Source organism: Epargyreus clarus, unplaced genomic scaffold (genome assembly GCF_041222505.1).
Source record: "Epargyreus clarus isolate Ecla_fem2 unplaced genomic scaffold, WU_Ecla_fem_2.2 ptg000018l, whole genome shotgun sequence".
NCBI classification, from domain to species: Eukaryota; Metazoa; Arthropoda; class Insecta; order Lepidoptera; family Hesperiidae; genus Epargyreus; species Epargyreus clarus.
In genome coordinates, this window is record NW_027332226.1 from 14,157,371 (window position 1) to 14,173,556 (window position 16,186).

The window sequence follows — 16,186 nt, forward strand, 5'->3', positions numbered from 1 at the left end:
TTTGGCCTTCTTTTTGGTATGTAATTTGGATGCATAGTTTAGTAGAGTTTCGGTCTATACCTATCATATTGCGGTATCAATTAATGGAGGAGCGCACGAAAATATGATTTTCAGTGGATTTAGTAGAAACTAACCATAACGAAACGTAATTCCATTTCTTAAATAGATTTTCTTAAATTAAAATATTATTTTTATTGTTGTGAATTTAACTGTAGAACATGTGAATTAGCTCAACTTCTTTGGAGCACGTGTCGTAAACTTACGTGGAAGATCATTGAATTTTTTTACAAGAGGAGAGAGAGAACAGTGTTGTAAGTGGGGCAAGAGTGAATGAGGATAATGCAAAAATAAAGAACGTGTTCCGTTTCATTCCGAGTTGATAATGCAGAGTACCGAATGGATATACGGTCCTCACTGATAGAAAAAGATAATTTTGAGAAATGTTGATTTTAAATTGACTTAAGTGAGACGATAATTATATATAGCTTTTTTATAATATAGGAGTAACAGACGAGCATGCAGTCCACCTGATGGTAACTCCCGCCCATGGACATATGTAATCAACCCCAGAGGGGATGCGATATTCCTACCTGTAGTCAGCTACCGATGCGCCGCTACCGCCGCTGCTGTTATTAGGCTGAAAAAGGTGTAGCGGTGGTGCCGATGGAGTCTAACCACAAAGGGTTCTACCACCTTCAAAAAGCTGATAGTTAACTACGAAAAAAATAGACACTTATTCTATTATGCCCGTGCGAAGCGCGGGCGGCTTGCTAGTCTATAATAAGATTTTAATTAGAAAATACCATTCATTCAGCTTTCACGGCTAAATCGCGGAATCGATTTTGATAAATGATATATAGAGATAGTTAAAACCCTGAAGAAACCACATAGGCATACTTTTCTTCAAAAATAAACGATTGGTTAGGAATATCGTCCCGTCGTCGTTATATGATAAGGAAAAGGTACGTTATTTGATACAACGTATTAAAATACTTACCTTTTAAGTCTGGATCTTCAGCGACAAGGTACACAGTAACAGATTTCCCCTTCGGCTTAGGCGTCAAGCCCGGTGGTACCGCGTATGTGAGCAGTTTCTTGAATCTCTAAAAGAAAGAAAGGTTCAATACAATCCTCCTAATATAGCATACAACTATAAAAGACAGTACAATATATATTTAATCATCATTCGCTCTAAAACATTTGCTCTAGGATATATTGAAAATTTAATTGATTGCAGATTCGTATTAGGCCATTTTCAGAGAAAAAAATCCTTAATGGTCTTGATACCCTATACTAATATTGATATGATGTACTCATAAAAACTTTATATTTTGAATTCATAATGAGGTGATTAGGACGGACCGACAAAATGAGAACAAAAACATCTTAAAAAGGCATTTGGCATTCTGAATTAATTGATTAGTAATTTCGACCCGAGCACATATAAAAGTTTATCGATTCTTATTATTGGTTTAATCCATAAAATATAAAATGCATTACTATAACTATTATCCGTTATAAGTACAATGTATAATCATTATTATCTTTTAGATCAATGGGCTCAGCGGCGCTCAAATTACAACACACTGATTAAGGAATCGATTATTATTGATACCATTCCAGTGAAACTAGCTCTCATACGACAACTTAAAAATATTCGAACGTCTCGACGTATATTATAGTTTATGGTCAAGAAAAAGATTTTCATTTCTTTCATTTAATTACTAGCTGTCGACGTAAGAAGCGTCGCGTTCTGTGCAAACACGGCGTCGTTAATGATACACTGAAGAGATCATATCTGTTTAAAAGTAGGCAGCTACTTCTTATAGTTACAAGTCTTTTTTTTGTAAGTGAAAAAAAAATTGCATGCAATCCACCTGATTACAGTTTCTGTTACCCATGAATAAACCCAAATAGGATCGAAGTCGTCCCTAAGGTCAGTCACAAGTGGGTTGCTAATTGGTACCCTTGAGGACTAAATTAATGTAAGGAGTAGGAGGCAAGGAGAAAGATTCTTACTATATTCTTCAAACAACTTTAAACACTGCATTTTCTAAGTTCCTCGTTTCTAAGCTAGTATAACATTATGCAAAATGATTTTAAAAAAACGTTAATAGGCATAACACAAGTATTAGCCATAATACAGGTCCTTAAAGTCACATTTAAACAACGGTATAACCAGTTTCAAACTTTTGCCAGTTTCAAACAAAAAACCGGACTGCATGCTCGTTTATTATCTTATACATATATGAAATTCTCGTGTCACAATGTTAGTTACCGTACTCCTCCGAAACGGCTTTACCGATTTTCATCAAATTTTATATATATTACATATTCAGTAGGTCTGAGAATCGGCTACTATATATTTTTCATAACCCTAAATGATAAGGGTTGTTCACCCTTAACATTTTTTTTTATATGGCAACACAACGTTTGCTGTGTCAGCAAGTATCTTATAAAATACTTCTATATATTCTAAGTAATTAAAAATAAAAGATTTTACACCTAGACACGGAACACTCCAGCTCATCAGGTGGGACCGTGCCCCTAACCTTCGGGTTGGCAGCAAGGCCCACTAATCATTGCCAAGAGGACTCAAAAAACTCAATTTATAACTACCTATAACATAACAAATATAAGATAGACATTTGTCGAATATTGTGTCGCAAACTTTCACAAAATGACCTTAACGTTTACATTTATACTTTGACAATGAATTGGTTATAAATTCGATCGCATATTCGTATTGAGATATTCTAAAACTTATTAAACAAAACTTTCTCAACTAAAAAGCATACATGAGATATTTTAGACCTCATTAGTGAATAGTAGAAATTACCCCATATGAAGCATCATGAGGAACCTGCATTCCTGAGATTTATAAAAAAAACTGGAAGTCATGTGAAGTCTACCAATTCGCACTTGGCCAGCGCGGTGGACTATGGCCTAAACGTTCTCATTCTGAGAGAAGACCCGTGCCCAGCAGCGGGACAATAATGGTTGTGGATGATGATATGAATTTGACATTAAATACCGTGAGTCCAGGGTTTGAATATGGAGTAAATATCTTTCAACTAAACGATTCCGTCTTCCCATAAACTAACAATAAGTAGCGAACATACGGCTTCCACTTATCCTATTCTGTGACAGATCTTTGTTGTACACTGAAGATTACTAACAATGTAAGTATAATCTTTTTTGTAATAGAATAACATACAGAATTATGATTCTTATGTTGAGTGGGAACTGATGTATCTCTGACTATAATAAGGTAGTAAGAAGTATAAAAAGAAGATAAGAAGAAAAAACCCTTCTTGGTTCGACTCCGGAGACATCACCGCCAATTATACTATTTCCATTTCTTTATTTTCGCGATGACAGATCGACGCCCATGTAATTTTCTGTTGTTTCCGTTAAAATGTGACACAGATAATACTGTACTTCATGGACAGGTAGTGCTACACATAATGATTACTATAGATAGGACATAACACTATTAAAATACGCAAAATATAGGTACAAGCTTAGCAGTATCAACGTCAGTAAATTGTTTTATTTTTCTTACGGTGTAAGCTTTGTTGTATTTGTCTTTGTTCAAAATACATACAATAAATATATGCGATCGATATCATTGCTTATTTGGTCACAACACTACAAAGGACTGTCATCGAGAAAATAAAGAAATGGAAATAGTATAGGTATATTTGCTTTCTAGCAGCAGAGATCTGAAGTTCTGAAGGAACATATTAGGGTTTTCAAATCTTTAAGAGCAGTATTTTCTTTTATTTTAGATAATTATCTCTTCTTTCCTTCATTCCATTTTTTCTTTCTTTGTGTTATACCTACTCTCTTTGTTAAATGTGAACTAACATACCTCTATGGCTTCCATCATTAAGTCGTCAGTTTTTCCATGCTTCACGATCTGCACATCAACGTTGTTGATGTTGACCTTCGATAGAAAGTCTCCAAGCTTCGTGACACCCGTCGGTTTTGGCCATAACGTACCTAAAAATGTAACATAAGTTTAGCACTAAAATCATTCGACCTCTTATTGTCGTAACGCTGGGCACGGGTCTCCTCTCAGACTCGGAAAGGTTTAGGTCCTAATCCTTACACTGCTGAAGTAAGGATTATTTGATTTCACACACGTTTAAGAACATATTAATACTCACACACGTGTGGATTCCCTACGATGTCTTCCTTCACAGTTTAAACATGTAATGATTAATTTCTAATACCCTAGAGATTAGAAATATGTGCCTGTGGGATTTATAATCCTGATACTTAAATGTATAGTTTGAAATTCATAAGGAAAGAAACCAAATTTTAGAAAGGCTCCAGGCTGCGGGCCTCTCCAGTTATTAAGAGGACTAAGTTGAAATGCATCATATAAGTTTTACCTTACGGTACCATTAAAACTAAAACAAGAAAGCGACACCACTGTTATATGGAGAAATTGGTATGACAGTGATAGTCGAAACACCTATTAGGTCTAAATAGTAGGATTTAACTTACCGTGCTCATTGCAGAACATCTTGCAGGCTTCTAACGAGAGGGTTGGTTCTGAGCTCTGTGGCTCGTTCTTGACCTTAGCACACTTGCCATTGTCGCACCACCATCTCCAGGGTGACGCTTCATGCTGGTCTTCTGCTGTGGTTACACTAAAATATGAAGGAAGTAGTGAAAATATGTACGAAGAACAAATATGTTTATAACAAAAGGCTAGTAAAGCCTAAGGGTAAGTGGTCACTGTTGCCCAAAGACACCTGCAATCAACCTCAGATAGGACTATAGGTCAGCCACAAATTGGTTCCTACTCGTTAACTATGAGACTAAATGAAAAGGATAAGGATATTATCACTAGTCCACCTAAGTGGCCATGCCTGAGGAGTAAGATCGCCACATAGGTAATATGTACATCAGCCGACAGCCACACTCTTTCACTGAAATGCAAGAACGTTTCACTCTAGAAATAGCCCTATTTTTAATTTAGTTGTAGAAATCGAAATTCCTCGAAATAACTACTTAAATGGTCAATACCACAACACAACGACAAGATATGACTTCATTCTTAATTGACTGCTGTGTGACCGATGTACTGACTCTCCGACGGGAACAATGTGTGCGTGGGAGGATTCCTAATATGTTTTAACGTTTTGTAAGTTAGAAACCCAATCTAGATATTATAAGCTCTCGATTCATAAATTAAAATATAAAGGTATCGTTTGTCTCATATGATTACATATTTCTACCTGAGGTTGGCCACAGATGCGCCGCCACCCCTGAGGACTAAGCTGGAACGCCTCAGAGAAGTATATCCCTTACCACACCCTTCAAACCAGAACACAGCAGTGCTTAACCCAGCTGTTATGAGGCACAAATAGGTGTGCAAACACCGCCTTTGTTGTATTGTATAGGTAAATAAACACATCTAGAAATTTAAAATTTAAATTTGACATGAGTCGTCGTTATCCTTCAGTTTAAAGCCCGCAAATTAAAAGTTTGTGGAACTTGTTCTACAATCCGTAAGCTTGTACTCATTTAAAGCATTCTATTTATAGTAATTTGATGCTTTCATTCGATTGTGATTTTAATCTTATATATATAAAATTCTCGTGTCACAATGTTAGTTACCGTACTCCTCCGAAACGGCTTTACCGATTTTCACCTAATTTTATACGCATATTTAGTAGGTCTGAGAATCGGCTAGTATCTATTTTTCATACCCCTAAGTGATTAGGGTTGTTCACCCTTAACATTTTTTTATTTATATGGCAACACAACGTATGCCGATAATTTTACTTTCGGAATAAATATAGGTATTTATGGTATAGTAGGTTATATTATAAAATTTACGCCTACCGTTATTCCCAACATATACATATAATAGACATAGTAGTGGAGTAAAATCAGACCTATTTCAAAATATTTTCTGATAAAACATCAGTCGAATAAATCTCATATAAAACCACGCCTACGAATACTGTTGGCTATTCAGGGTTTTGCACCTATTGCACATACGCACACACGCTTCCCATACACACCTGTATTAAAAAAATCTAGGTTTTTTTTAATAATATAGGAGTAGCAGACGAGCATGCAGTCCACCTGATGGTAAGTGTCTACTGCCGCCCATGGACAACTGTAATCAACCCCAGATAGGATTAGATATTCCTGCCTGAGGTCGGCCACAGATGCGCCGCTACCCCTGAGGACTAAGCTGGAAAATTATGTCTCCCTTACCACAACACAGCAACACAGGAACACAGCAGCGCTTAACACTGCTTTTATTAGGCAGAAAAAGGTATGGCGGTGGTGCCGCCGAAGTCGAACCACGAAGGGTTCTACCACCTTCAAACGGTCGTGATATATAAAGAGTCGGTTTATGTACTAATTCTAGTAAGGCAAATTTACTCACCATACTAATACTATTAAATGCAATGTGATACAACTGAAGAAATTCCGAAGCTTCATGTTTGTGAGCTGCAACAAGGAAAAACAACTTAATAAAACAATAGCCACCACAATAACAGATATATTAACTATTTCGAGGAGTAAAAAAGGTAGATAAAGCCTTTATGTATAATTATATACTGTGGTTTCTATAAAATGAAATAATAAGTACCTACCACATAATGACACAATGACCCAGAAAAAAGGATTAATACCTACTTCTAGAGTAGACCTACTTCTACTACTACTAGACGTAGAGTTTATCTACTTTATGATCAAGATACATTATAATATTAAAAAAATAGTTTTCGCGTAAAGAGTTCGCATTATGTTACAGATAATGATTACATTTCTACAAATAAAAACTGAATGCAAAAAGTGGAAACATTATATCATACTATTTTAATAGTTAGAGTTCGCGTACTTTTACTAAGTCCCGTAGAGCCCCAGGCAAGTGACAGTAATTCGTACATCCACCCTATTACTACTCTCTTCCGGCGGGGCCGATACTCTACATAATTCTCATACTATCACTCCACTATCTCATAATAGGCATCATCAACCAATTATATCATAGGTCAACAATTTTTAAATTTTTTTTTGTGCATGAGTTTTACTTAATATATTCTGATTATATAAGCAAATATATATAAAAAAATGAAATTACAAATCGATAATATTTGCTTTTATAGAAATTAGAGCAATTTAACATTTTTTTATTTTCGAGTCCAATAAAGTCGGTCTTGGCACACTAACGTTGTCAAAAGAGTGGCAAGGGGGCGGAGTGTAGTGTTTCTTGCATCGCTCCTTGTGTACGAAAGTAAGTGATTGCTTATTTCAGTGGAATAACGTAATTCATTTTTTTTTCGTTGTATCAGTCTGTACAAAATGACTTCGAGATGTTGTAAACGAGACGCCGACATATTTTATTATATTTGCGGCGAATTTATGACAAAATGAGAGAAAAAGGACGATTTATGTACAAATTTAAAGATTTCCGAGGCATACCAACTTACTTCCATCTGTATACTGTATACCTGTTAAAAATCAAGATAAAAAATGGGCCTCACATATTGTGTCAGGTAACACTTGCAGAAATATTCTGGACGGTGAGTTTATATTCATTTTTTTAATTTAATAGCTATTTTATAATAACTTTAATTAGGTTATAATATGGTACGTTTTATTGTAGGTTGGTACCGAGGTGAAAAAAGAGCAATGAAGTTTGCAGTGCCAAGATTTTGGAGGATACTCAGTAATCATCGCATAGATTGTTATTTTTGTATTGTGAATCCACACAAAGATAATAAAATCAAAGAAAACATATTATCCGGATCTACCAACGACTGTTTAGTGTTGATTAATAAGTACTTGCATTCTATTTTAAAATTTCTGTTATAAGAATGTATCATTAATTGATGTTTGTGTATCTTTTAATAAATCAACTGTGTCCATTTTTCATGTGTTATTGAGCGTTTCCTATCTTTAAAATTATATAAAACAAAAATTGTGTGTGATATATTATCGATCTTTTTTATTCGTTTGAAGGACTTATTGCTGCCATTATGTGTAGAATATAACATCGTTCAAATGTCCGCACGGCTTTTATGGTTATGGTCTGCAAAAGGCAGAGTTCTTATGGGCGACGGGAAATCGACTGTCTCAGATTCTAGTGCACACTCTCACGGACAGCGGCGATGTTTTCGGCAGATCTTCCGTTTCGTTGATATACGAATGTTAGTCAATCATTTAATGACCCAGTAGACTTTAATTTATCCACCAGATTGCGAATAGTCCTCTCGGAAGGACGATTATGGCGACCACGCGGTAGCGGACGATTGTAGCACGCGTTGCCCGAACAGAATAGCTTTTTGATACAATAATTTTATTATTTGTTCATGTTGTTGAATGCTATAAACGTCCATGGTAATTTGGCAAAACAAACTGAATAAATTAAAACTAATTTGACAGATGTTGCTTCAGTAAGATGACCGTTATCAACTTTCAAAGTTCGGAAGTCCTTGTTAGAAGACCCTATATTTTCATTGATTTGAATTTTCCAATTTGTACACATAAAAGTAAATTCAGAACTATTTTCTGTTCTTTTTCTTATTTCTAGGTATAAAAGGAATAAAAATAACGTATGTATAACCCATGCTCAAAAATTCTGTAGACCGGTGTTATTTACAGTGAAACCTGGTTAAGTGAGACATCAAGGGACCTGCAATGTCGTTTCACTTATAGAGGTATTCCACTTACCCAGTGTCTCAGATATACAGGTATAAATAAATGTCTGTCTCATTTACAGAGAAATCTCTGAATTATTCTACAAAGAGTAGATTTTGGCACATTAAATTCGGCACAAACTTCTTCGCGTGTCTTCCCACTTTCATAAACGGATATTAACTTCAGTTTTTCACGTAATGATAACGAATGTAGCTTTCGTTTTGACATTTTTCAAATAAACATCTGTATGATAGTAAAGCGAAACTAAACCTGAAGGTAATTGAAGCTCAAAATTTGTACTTACGTACTTGGAATTACGTGTGGAATTTGTGGGTAGAATAAGAATGAGTAAACAAACAACAATATTTCAGTTACAGAGGTTTATGCATATAAAATTTACTCGCTGTGTCAGTTATAGAGGTAACTATGATGATAAATCGAAAGAACAAATCCCAGATATAGAGGTTTACCTCGTCCCACTAACAGAGGTAATTCAGTGCCAAAGTGTTGGGACCTCAGCATGAGTTCCAGTTATGGAGGTTTCTCACTTATCCAGGTCCCACTTAACCAAGTTTCACTGTATAATGCTGGGTAGGGGTCTCCTCCCAGAATGAAGGGGGTTAAGGCCTAATGCTGAAATGTAGAGTTCACACAACTTTGAAAAATTATGATGTAGATATTTTTAAACTTCCTACGTTTCCTCGCGATGTTTTCGTTCGCCGTTAAAGCAAGTGATAATTAATTTTAATACGTTCAAAATATCGAAAAATCAATTTTGCATTTGTCGGATTTGTACCGCGAACCCTAACACTAGGCTGTCAACGCTCTCCACAAAAAACAATGATCAATCGCTACAAATAACAAGAAATAAAATTCGTGTATAGTAGCAAACTTAAAACATATGACGCTACGTAAAATAAATAAGAAGAAATCTGTCTTTATACAAAAAGTATACATCAATTATAGACATTTATATATTTTACATATATATTATTCTTTGTAACATTGGTAAATGTTGGGAAGGAAAAGCCTTGGATAATGTATATATTATTGTACATCTCTATACTTTTAAAAGGTTATTTTCTATTCTCATCTCATGTACTTATATGCACGATTGCAAAACAAGTTTTGCAAGACAGAGTAGTCTATATATGTATTAGCACTAGGTATGTGTTTTATTGTATCTCCTATAACATGCTTTACTAAATAAATAATTTCATATATGAACATATTCGGAAAATACTAACTCTGTACTAACTGTGGAATGGCGTTACAGATGTTGTAATAACTTTTATGCAAAGATAGATTTTTTTATAAAAATTAAGTGTTTTATGACTAGAACCGTACATAAGGGTTCTCATATAAAAAATAAAATGCTACAACAATGAAATTTGGCCGGCATCTAACGTATGCCAATACGCTTAATATGTTTTAAAGCTTTAAAATAACACAACAAATTTATAATAAAAAAATATATCTAATCTTATACACGATAGTAATAAAATTTTAAAATAAAATATTATTAAATTCATAGACAGACCTAATCAGAATTAATGTCATGATAGTAAAATACTAACATTGGTAATTTGTAAATTTTACCCAACAAACTGCGTCAAGTTTATAAAACAAATGCAGCACAATAACAAACTTGGATTTAAATTTTAAAACACTTGAAACACGTCCACAGATTAATAAATAGTGATCACATACCGGCAAAGAGGGCCCGTATCTCTCGAAACAGATTAGATAAGATTGCACGTACCTCGTTATTTACACGACGTCCACTCCTCGCCAGCTCAGTGGCGCGAATGCCAATGCCAGAATCCGTGGTGCAATGAGAATCGCGAAAACTATTTACAGATTAACATTTCCCGCTTATTCGGCGTTCTAAACTTAAATAAAACCGGTATGTTCGAAATACGCGTCTTAATGCAACAGATTATGTAAAAATGTCGAACTCTTTAATTGTATTATAAAAAATCAAGTTTTAATCTAACACTTAGGATTTGTAAAATACTATGGGGTACTAACGTAGTCCTCTGGCCTATCACTGGTATTCATATTTATAACGTACCCACTGTACCTATTACCAATGATATATAATTATATCATTGCCTATTACGTACCTAAATAAATCAGTAAATAAAGTGATAAATACACATCCTTTATAAACTTTTTAACGAGACAGCTAGATTTATTACATAGTAACTACTTAATGAAAACGCACACAATATTTCCTATGAAAAGCATTTACTTACTATGAAAACGTTAACACATAATTGAAAGTGAAAATACCGTCACACTATTAATTTTATTTTCATTTACGCGAAATTGAAACTGCATATAAAATGAAGCTGCCCGTGAACGTTTACACGCAGCACGCAGCGAATACAATTCCGTGATAAAATATTACAGCACATTGCTAGTGGGTATAGTAAACGGGTATAATCCGCCTGATTAAGTAGTCACTGCAGCCTAAGGATATTAAGAATTAAGAACCAAAGGGGATAGAAGTCCTACTTCAACGTAATAACAATCTGTTATGCGTGACTGCCACTGAAGAAGATTAAACTGGAACTTTAATGGACTAGTTTGGTATCCGTCTCATAGTTTTAAGCAGATTTAGTAGAAGTACTTCAGATGGATATCAGGCTGTTAATGTTAAGCAAATTTTAGGTCTAATAAAACCTACCAACGCGATTGAACCCAAAACGATCTACGTTATAGCTTAAGGTTAAATCTAGTAGAATTTGAAGGTGGTAGAGCCCTCGGTGGTTCGAATCCGGCGGCACCACCGCCACACCTATTTCAGCCTACTAACAGGAGTGTTAAGCGCTGCTGTGTTCCGGTTTGAAGGGTGTGGTAAGGGAGACCTACTTTTCCGAGGTATTCCAGCTTAGTTCTCAGGGGTAACGGCGGATCTGTGGTCGACCTCTGGTAGGAATTTAATTTTATCTGGGCTTGATTACAGATATCCATGGGCAATTGTAGCCATTTACCATTACCATTTACGAAAAAGTACCACACTAGAGCCGTTGCACGCCATTTGTTTATATATTGTTTAAGTTTTAATGTTGTAAATGAAATCTTAAATAATGTATTTATTGAAAACTTTTGTATACCCTTTGTTCAACACTATCTTTTAATTTATTTCGTGTTATCGTAAAGGTATAATCGATTTCAAAAAAGCTTTGTCATGTAGTCATGTGGAGCTGTTGCAACCATGCAATAATACAGAATAGCATGATATATTATAATATGTCTCAGCTCTACCTCAGAGCTGGTTACGCGGTCAAAGAACTTGTAGGCATGTATGTATGACGATAAACAATAGAGGGAATTAAAAAAAATATATAACAACACGCATTTTGTTTTGCTTTCCAGTCTTTCATTAGGTAATTACAATATGGACTTTACTATTTAAATAGTATAAAACATGTCCGTCATTTAAATATGTATTGCCTGCAATTTATTTTCAAAAGACTTAGACGACATTTTAATGTAAAATCAATTTTATAATAATAATAAAAAGTGGAGTTTACACTGAGAACTCAAAAATTGGAATATGGATATATTTAATTATAATACTAATGTAACTTTCATCTAATGTTAAATGGAGCATATAAATGGTCCCTACCGTCCATGCACACTTGCACCGAACCCAAATAGCGAAAATATTATGTCGATTGTCGATAATAAGCCAACATCGTTATGCTTTACGAATTACTAAATTATTGTGTCAAAATAAATATTAATCTTGGCTTTTCGAACGTTAAACGTTTACCCATCCATGAATAGACAAAATTTAAAACCTGCCTTGACAACTTGACAGTTCCAGATTACAAATTGACACTGCCAAATGCCAATGTCAAATACGTCAAATCGCGTTCATCAAACAAAGCGAAAAAATGGATTGAAATAAACGGAGTAATAACATATTACAATAAATCTTACTTAAAATATATCGATTCACAGGCAGAATGGATCCGGCACTGTTGCGGGAACGCGAAGCGTTCAGGAAGAAGGCACTAGCGACACCCAGGTACACTACATAGTTAACTGGTCGTTCAAACGTGGAACACTAACCGTACCTTTGCCAATAGCCAATTACTTTCTCTTTCCTCTCGCTCCCACTCACTACGAGCGTGTATCGCGATTATCATCAAAATAAAGAACCACAGTCACCGGATTATACAGAGTTTGCTGGATTTTACAGAATTATCTACAATATAACAATACGAGATTCGAAAAAGTGGCTGTATTATACATAATATGGGATTGTTCAATACAAGTTAATATGATCCCCACTATTATCATAATCGTTTCCAAAACAAAAGGAGATTTGATTGTTATATATAACATTCCCTTTTTATTTAAACTTAATTGTACATACTAAATGAAATATTTCAATAAATATGTAGACATATGTAGACAGTTTGTTAGTTTAGGCCAGTTCCCCAAACAAACAGACTGTTAATTAGTAAGGTATATATAAATTATGAAATCATTGTAAATATTTCATAGTTAAAGAGAAACGGTGACTTTTTTACAGGACCTATAGATATTGATATTATGAGTTATCTTTAAAGTAAACACAATCTCAAGTTGCTTGTTAATTTTTGGAAAAATCTTGCTATTTCCAAAATCTTATCACTCTTAATTCAATATTATAACTGCCTGTTGTTATATCAAATCATTCAGTAATATTTTACATATCCCAACAACAATGTAAGACATAGATAATATTTATAACTAAATATTTCTTGTACTACTTACAGTGTTGAAAAGAAAAAGAAAGATGAGTCTCCATACAAGGAAGATACTAAAAAGAAATCAAAGACCACCAGCTCAGTCAGCACAGCTCCCAAACTCAATGCCGACAAGTAAGTTTATTTTTTATAATAACGAGGTGATAATACACGGAGTAGTAGATGAGTATGCAGTTCACCTGATGGTAAGTGGCTACTGCCGCCCATTGACATCTGAATAAATTAAATACAAAGAATTATAAAGGTTTATTAAAAAAATATTCCTGAATAATTACAGTATTAAATAAATTAATAATACATTTAATGTATGATTGATTTCTTTAATAATAGACATACAGTTTACTTGATTGTAAGTGGAACTAGTCAGTTTCGACCATGCATGGCTGTATTCAACCTCAAACAAAATCTAAATCATGCCTTAATTTGTCTTGAATGTGTTTCTACCCTCGAGTACTAAATGGGAACCTCTTGTTATCTCAATCTTACTGCATACCTTAGAGTGCCTGAGACCATAAAGCAGCAGTTAACATTACAATTGTAACGTAGAAATCTAGTACCCACTCCAAATAAAACTTGATAAAGTAAATTTTGCACTATGCATACTAAAATGTGAACCTTTATTACAGTTACAAAACTATGGCGGGCAGCTCCCCATACAGATTTGGTGTGCTTGCCCGCATCGTGAGACACATGAGGACAAGGCACCAAGAAGGTGATGACCACCCACTCTCGTTAGACGAAGTACTGGATGAGACAAATCAGTTGGATATTGCAAATAAAGTTAAACAGGTAAATTTTGGGAACATTGTTACACATTATCATGATTTAGCAAATGTCACCTCCTCTAATATCCCACCATATTCTCAATAGCCCACCTTGGACTCAAATGTATATTATGTGACCTTAAAATGATAGTGTTTTGGAAACCTCCTAATGCTCCATACACTTTCATACAGAGAGAGGAAATATGCAGAAATATGCTTCAAATTACTGACAAATTGCTTTCAGTGGAAATATTTAAGAAATTATTTTGTAAATGTAATTTACATATTATTGCGTCTTGCACAGGCTTCAAATCAATTCATTATAATAATTATTGTAAAATATTTCATATACATCCTTCATATGTATGTTTGTTGCAGTGGTTACAAACAGAGGCTCTGCAAAATAATCCAAAGATTGAATGCACTCCAGATGGAAAATATATTTTCAAACCTGTTTATAAAATTAAAGATAAGAAATCATTATTAAGGTATGTTTACTATTACTTATGAGCTGCAGATTTGGTTAAATGAATAGAAAGTTGTACTAAAGCAAGTGATTGCTAGTGTGTATAAAGCTTTGCCTTCTTAATGTAATTTAAAATATTATTTTCTTTTTTTTTGCAGATTACTAAAGCAACATGATTTAAAAGGTTTAGGAGGTATATTCCTAGAAGATGTACAAGAATCATTGCCACACTGCGAAAGAGCGCTAAAGAGTTTAGCACAAGAAATCCTTTACATTACCAGGCCTTCAGATAAGAAAAAAATATTGTTTTATAATGATAAAACAGCTACATTAGATGTAAGTTATCCTGTAATTATTTTACCACTGGGTACAGATCTATGCTGAATATATAAAGACAGTGTTGAGTGGCCATCTTTCCATTATTTGGGACCATTGCTTGTAGGCTTCAAACATGGCACAATAAATAGGTATGAAAAATAAATTGGGAACACAGGCTTGCCTATGAAAAGTTACCGTTACCTCTCATTCAAGCACCTCATATATTTGAAGTTAACTCTTTTGCAGCAGATTAAGGGTTATACTAATAGTACAGTAATTTCTAAATTTGTCATACTCAGTCTATGCCCAAAATACGTCAGCAAAACCCCACTGCTATAAAGCAGAAAAAGACAATTTTGCCATATACACCAATATTTTTTGTATGAATGTATGTGCTCAAAATATATGCATAATAACTTTTCATATTAAATCCACAGGTAGATGAAGAATTTGTGAAGTTATGGCGTGCGACAGCGGTAGACGCGATGGACGATGCTAAGATCGAGGAATACTTGGAGAAACAAGGCATCAAGTCCATGCAGGACCACGGCCCCAAGAAACCCATTGTGCCTAAACGTAAGAAGGCTGCACAGAAACGAAGACAGTTCAAGAAGCCCAGAGATAATGAACATTTGGCTGATGTACTCGAGACCTACGAAGATAATACGCTCACACAGAAGGGTGTTACTGTAAAATAAATTAATTTAGTTACTACCTTATAAAATTTGTTTCAATTCCTTGACCAATTTGAAAGAATTTAATTTAAAATACACAGGTAATAAGTAATCACGGAGGCTGTTTAAAGTAGAGCGGGCAGAGGGTGGGTGCCAGGGGGATCCCTCGCTGCTTTCGTCCCGCTAGTATCTACGTTTTCAGAGCAGACTAGTTGTTTGGCGCGGAGTTTACCTAAATAACAAAAGCTATTGTTAAATAATCCAACTTTATTTTTCATACGCTACATGTTATGTTCATTTCCTAGAAGTCTAAAAATCAATCCTTAAAGTCTGTTCGAAGGACATACCTTTTTTGTACCTAAAGATCTGTGGATTGAAGTCCGTAAAAATAATAAAAGAGAGGTAGACGCTGAAAAAGTTTTTAAAAATATCTTCAAACCTCAAAAATAAAATAAAATATAGTTCACAGTTGGACATAAATCGAGAATCCGAGGCACGGCAATGGTTTCATTAGAA

At 34.5% G+C, this 16,186-nt stretch overlaps 2 protein-coding genes and 1 long non-coding RNA gene across 4 annotated transcripts in view; 2 read left to right on the forward strand and 1 right to left on the reverse strand.

Moving 5' to 3' along the window:
• The window catches only part of Hexo1 (beta-hexosaminidase 1), a 30,372-nt gene extending 17,581 nt beyond the window's left edge, over positions 1–12,791 (reverse strand). Inside the window, exons 1-5 of one of the 2 annotated variants that reach the window (XM_073082888.1) lie at positions 12,634–12,791; positions 6,419–6,483; positions 4,516–4,661; positions 3,875–4,005; positions 998–1,103 (exon numbers count right to left, since the gene is read on the reverse strand). In XM_073082888.1, coding sequence (XP_072938989.1) covers positions 998–1,103; positions 3,875–4,005; positions 4,516–4,661; positions 6,419–6,474 — 439 coding nt within the window. In that variant the 5' untranslated portion in view covers positions 6,475–6,483; positions 12,634–12,791. Of the gene's footprint in view, positions 1–997; positions 1,104–3,874; positions 4,006–4,515; positions 4,662–6,418; positions 6,484–10,441; positions 10,575–12,633 lie in introns of those variants that run through there. The other variant, XM_073082887.1, reaches the window with a different exon arrangement.
• LOC140749743 (uncharacterized) lies at positions 7,029–7,907 on the forward strand. The gene is made up of 2 exons (XR_012103119.1): positions 7,029–7,562; positions 7,646–7,907. It is a non-coding gene; the product is annotated as an uncharacterized LOC140749743 (long non-coding RNA).
• On the forward strand, positions 12,546–15,720 carry TfIIEbeta (transcription factor IIEbeta). The gene is made up of 6 exons (XM_073082891.1): positions 12,546–12,721; positions 13,458–13,562; positions 14,075–14,237; positions 14,591–14,700; positions 14,837–15,014; positions 15,434–15,720. Exons 1-6 carry the CDS (start codon positions 12,660–12,662, stop codon positions 15,692–15,694), a joined length of 879 nt encoding a protein of 292 aa, XP_072938992.1. The 5' UTR covers positions 12,546–12,659; the 3' UTR covers positions 15,695–15,720.
• Positions 15,721–16,186: the final 466 nt, after the last annotated feature.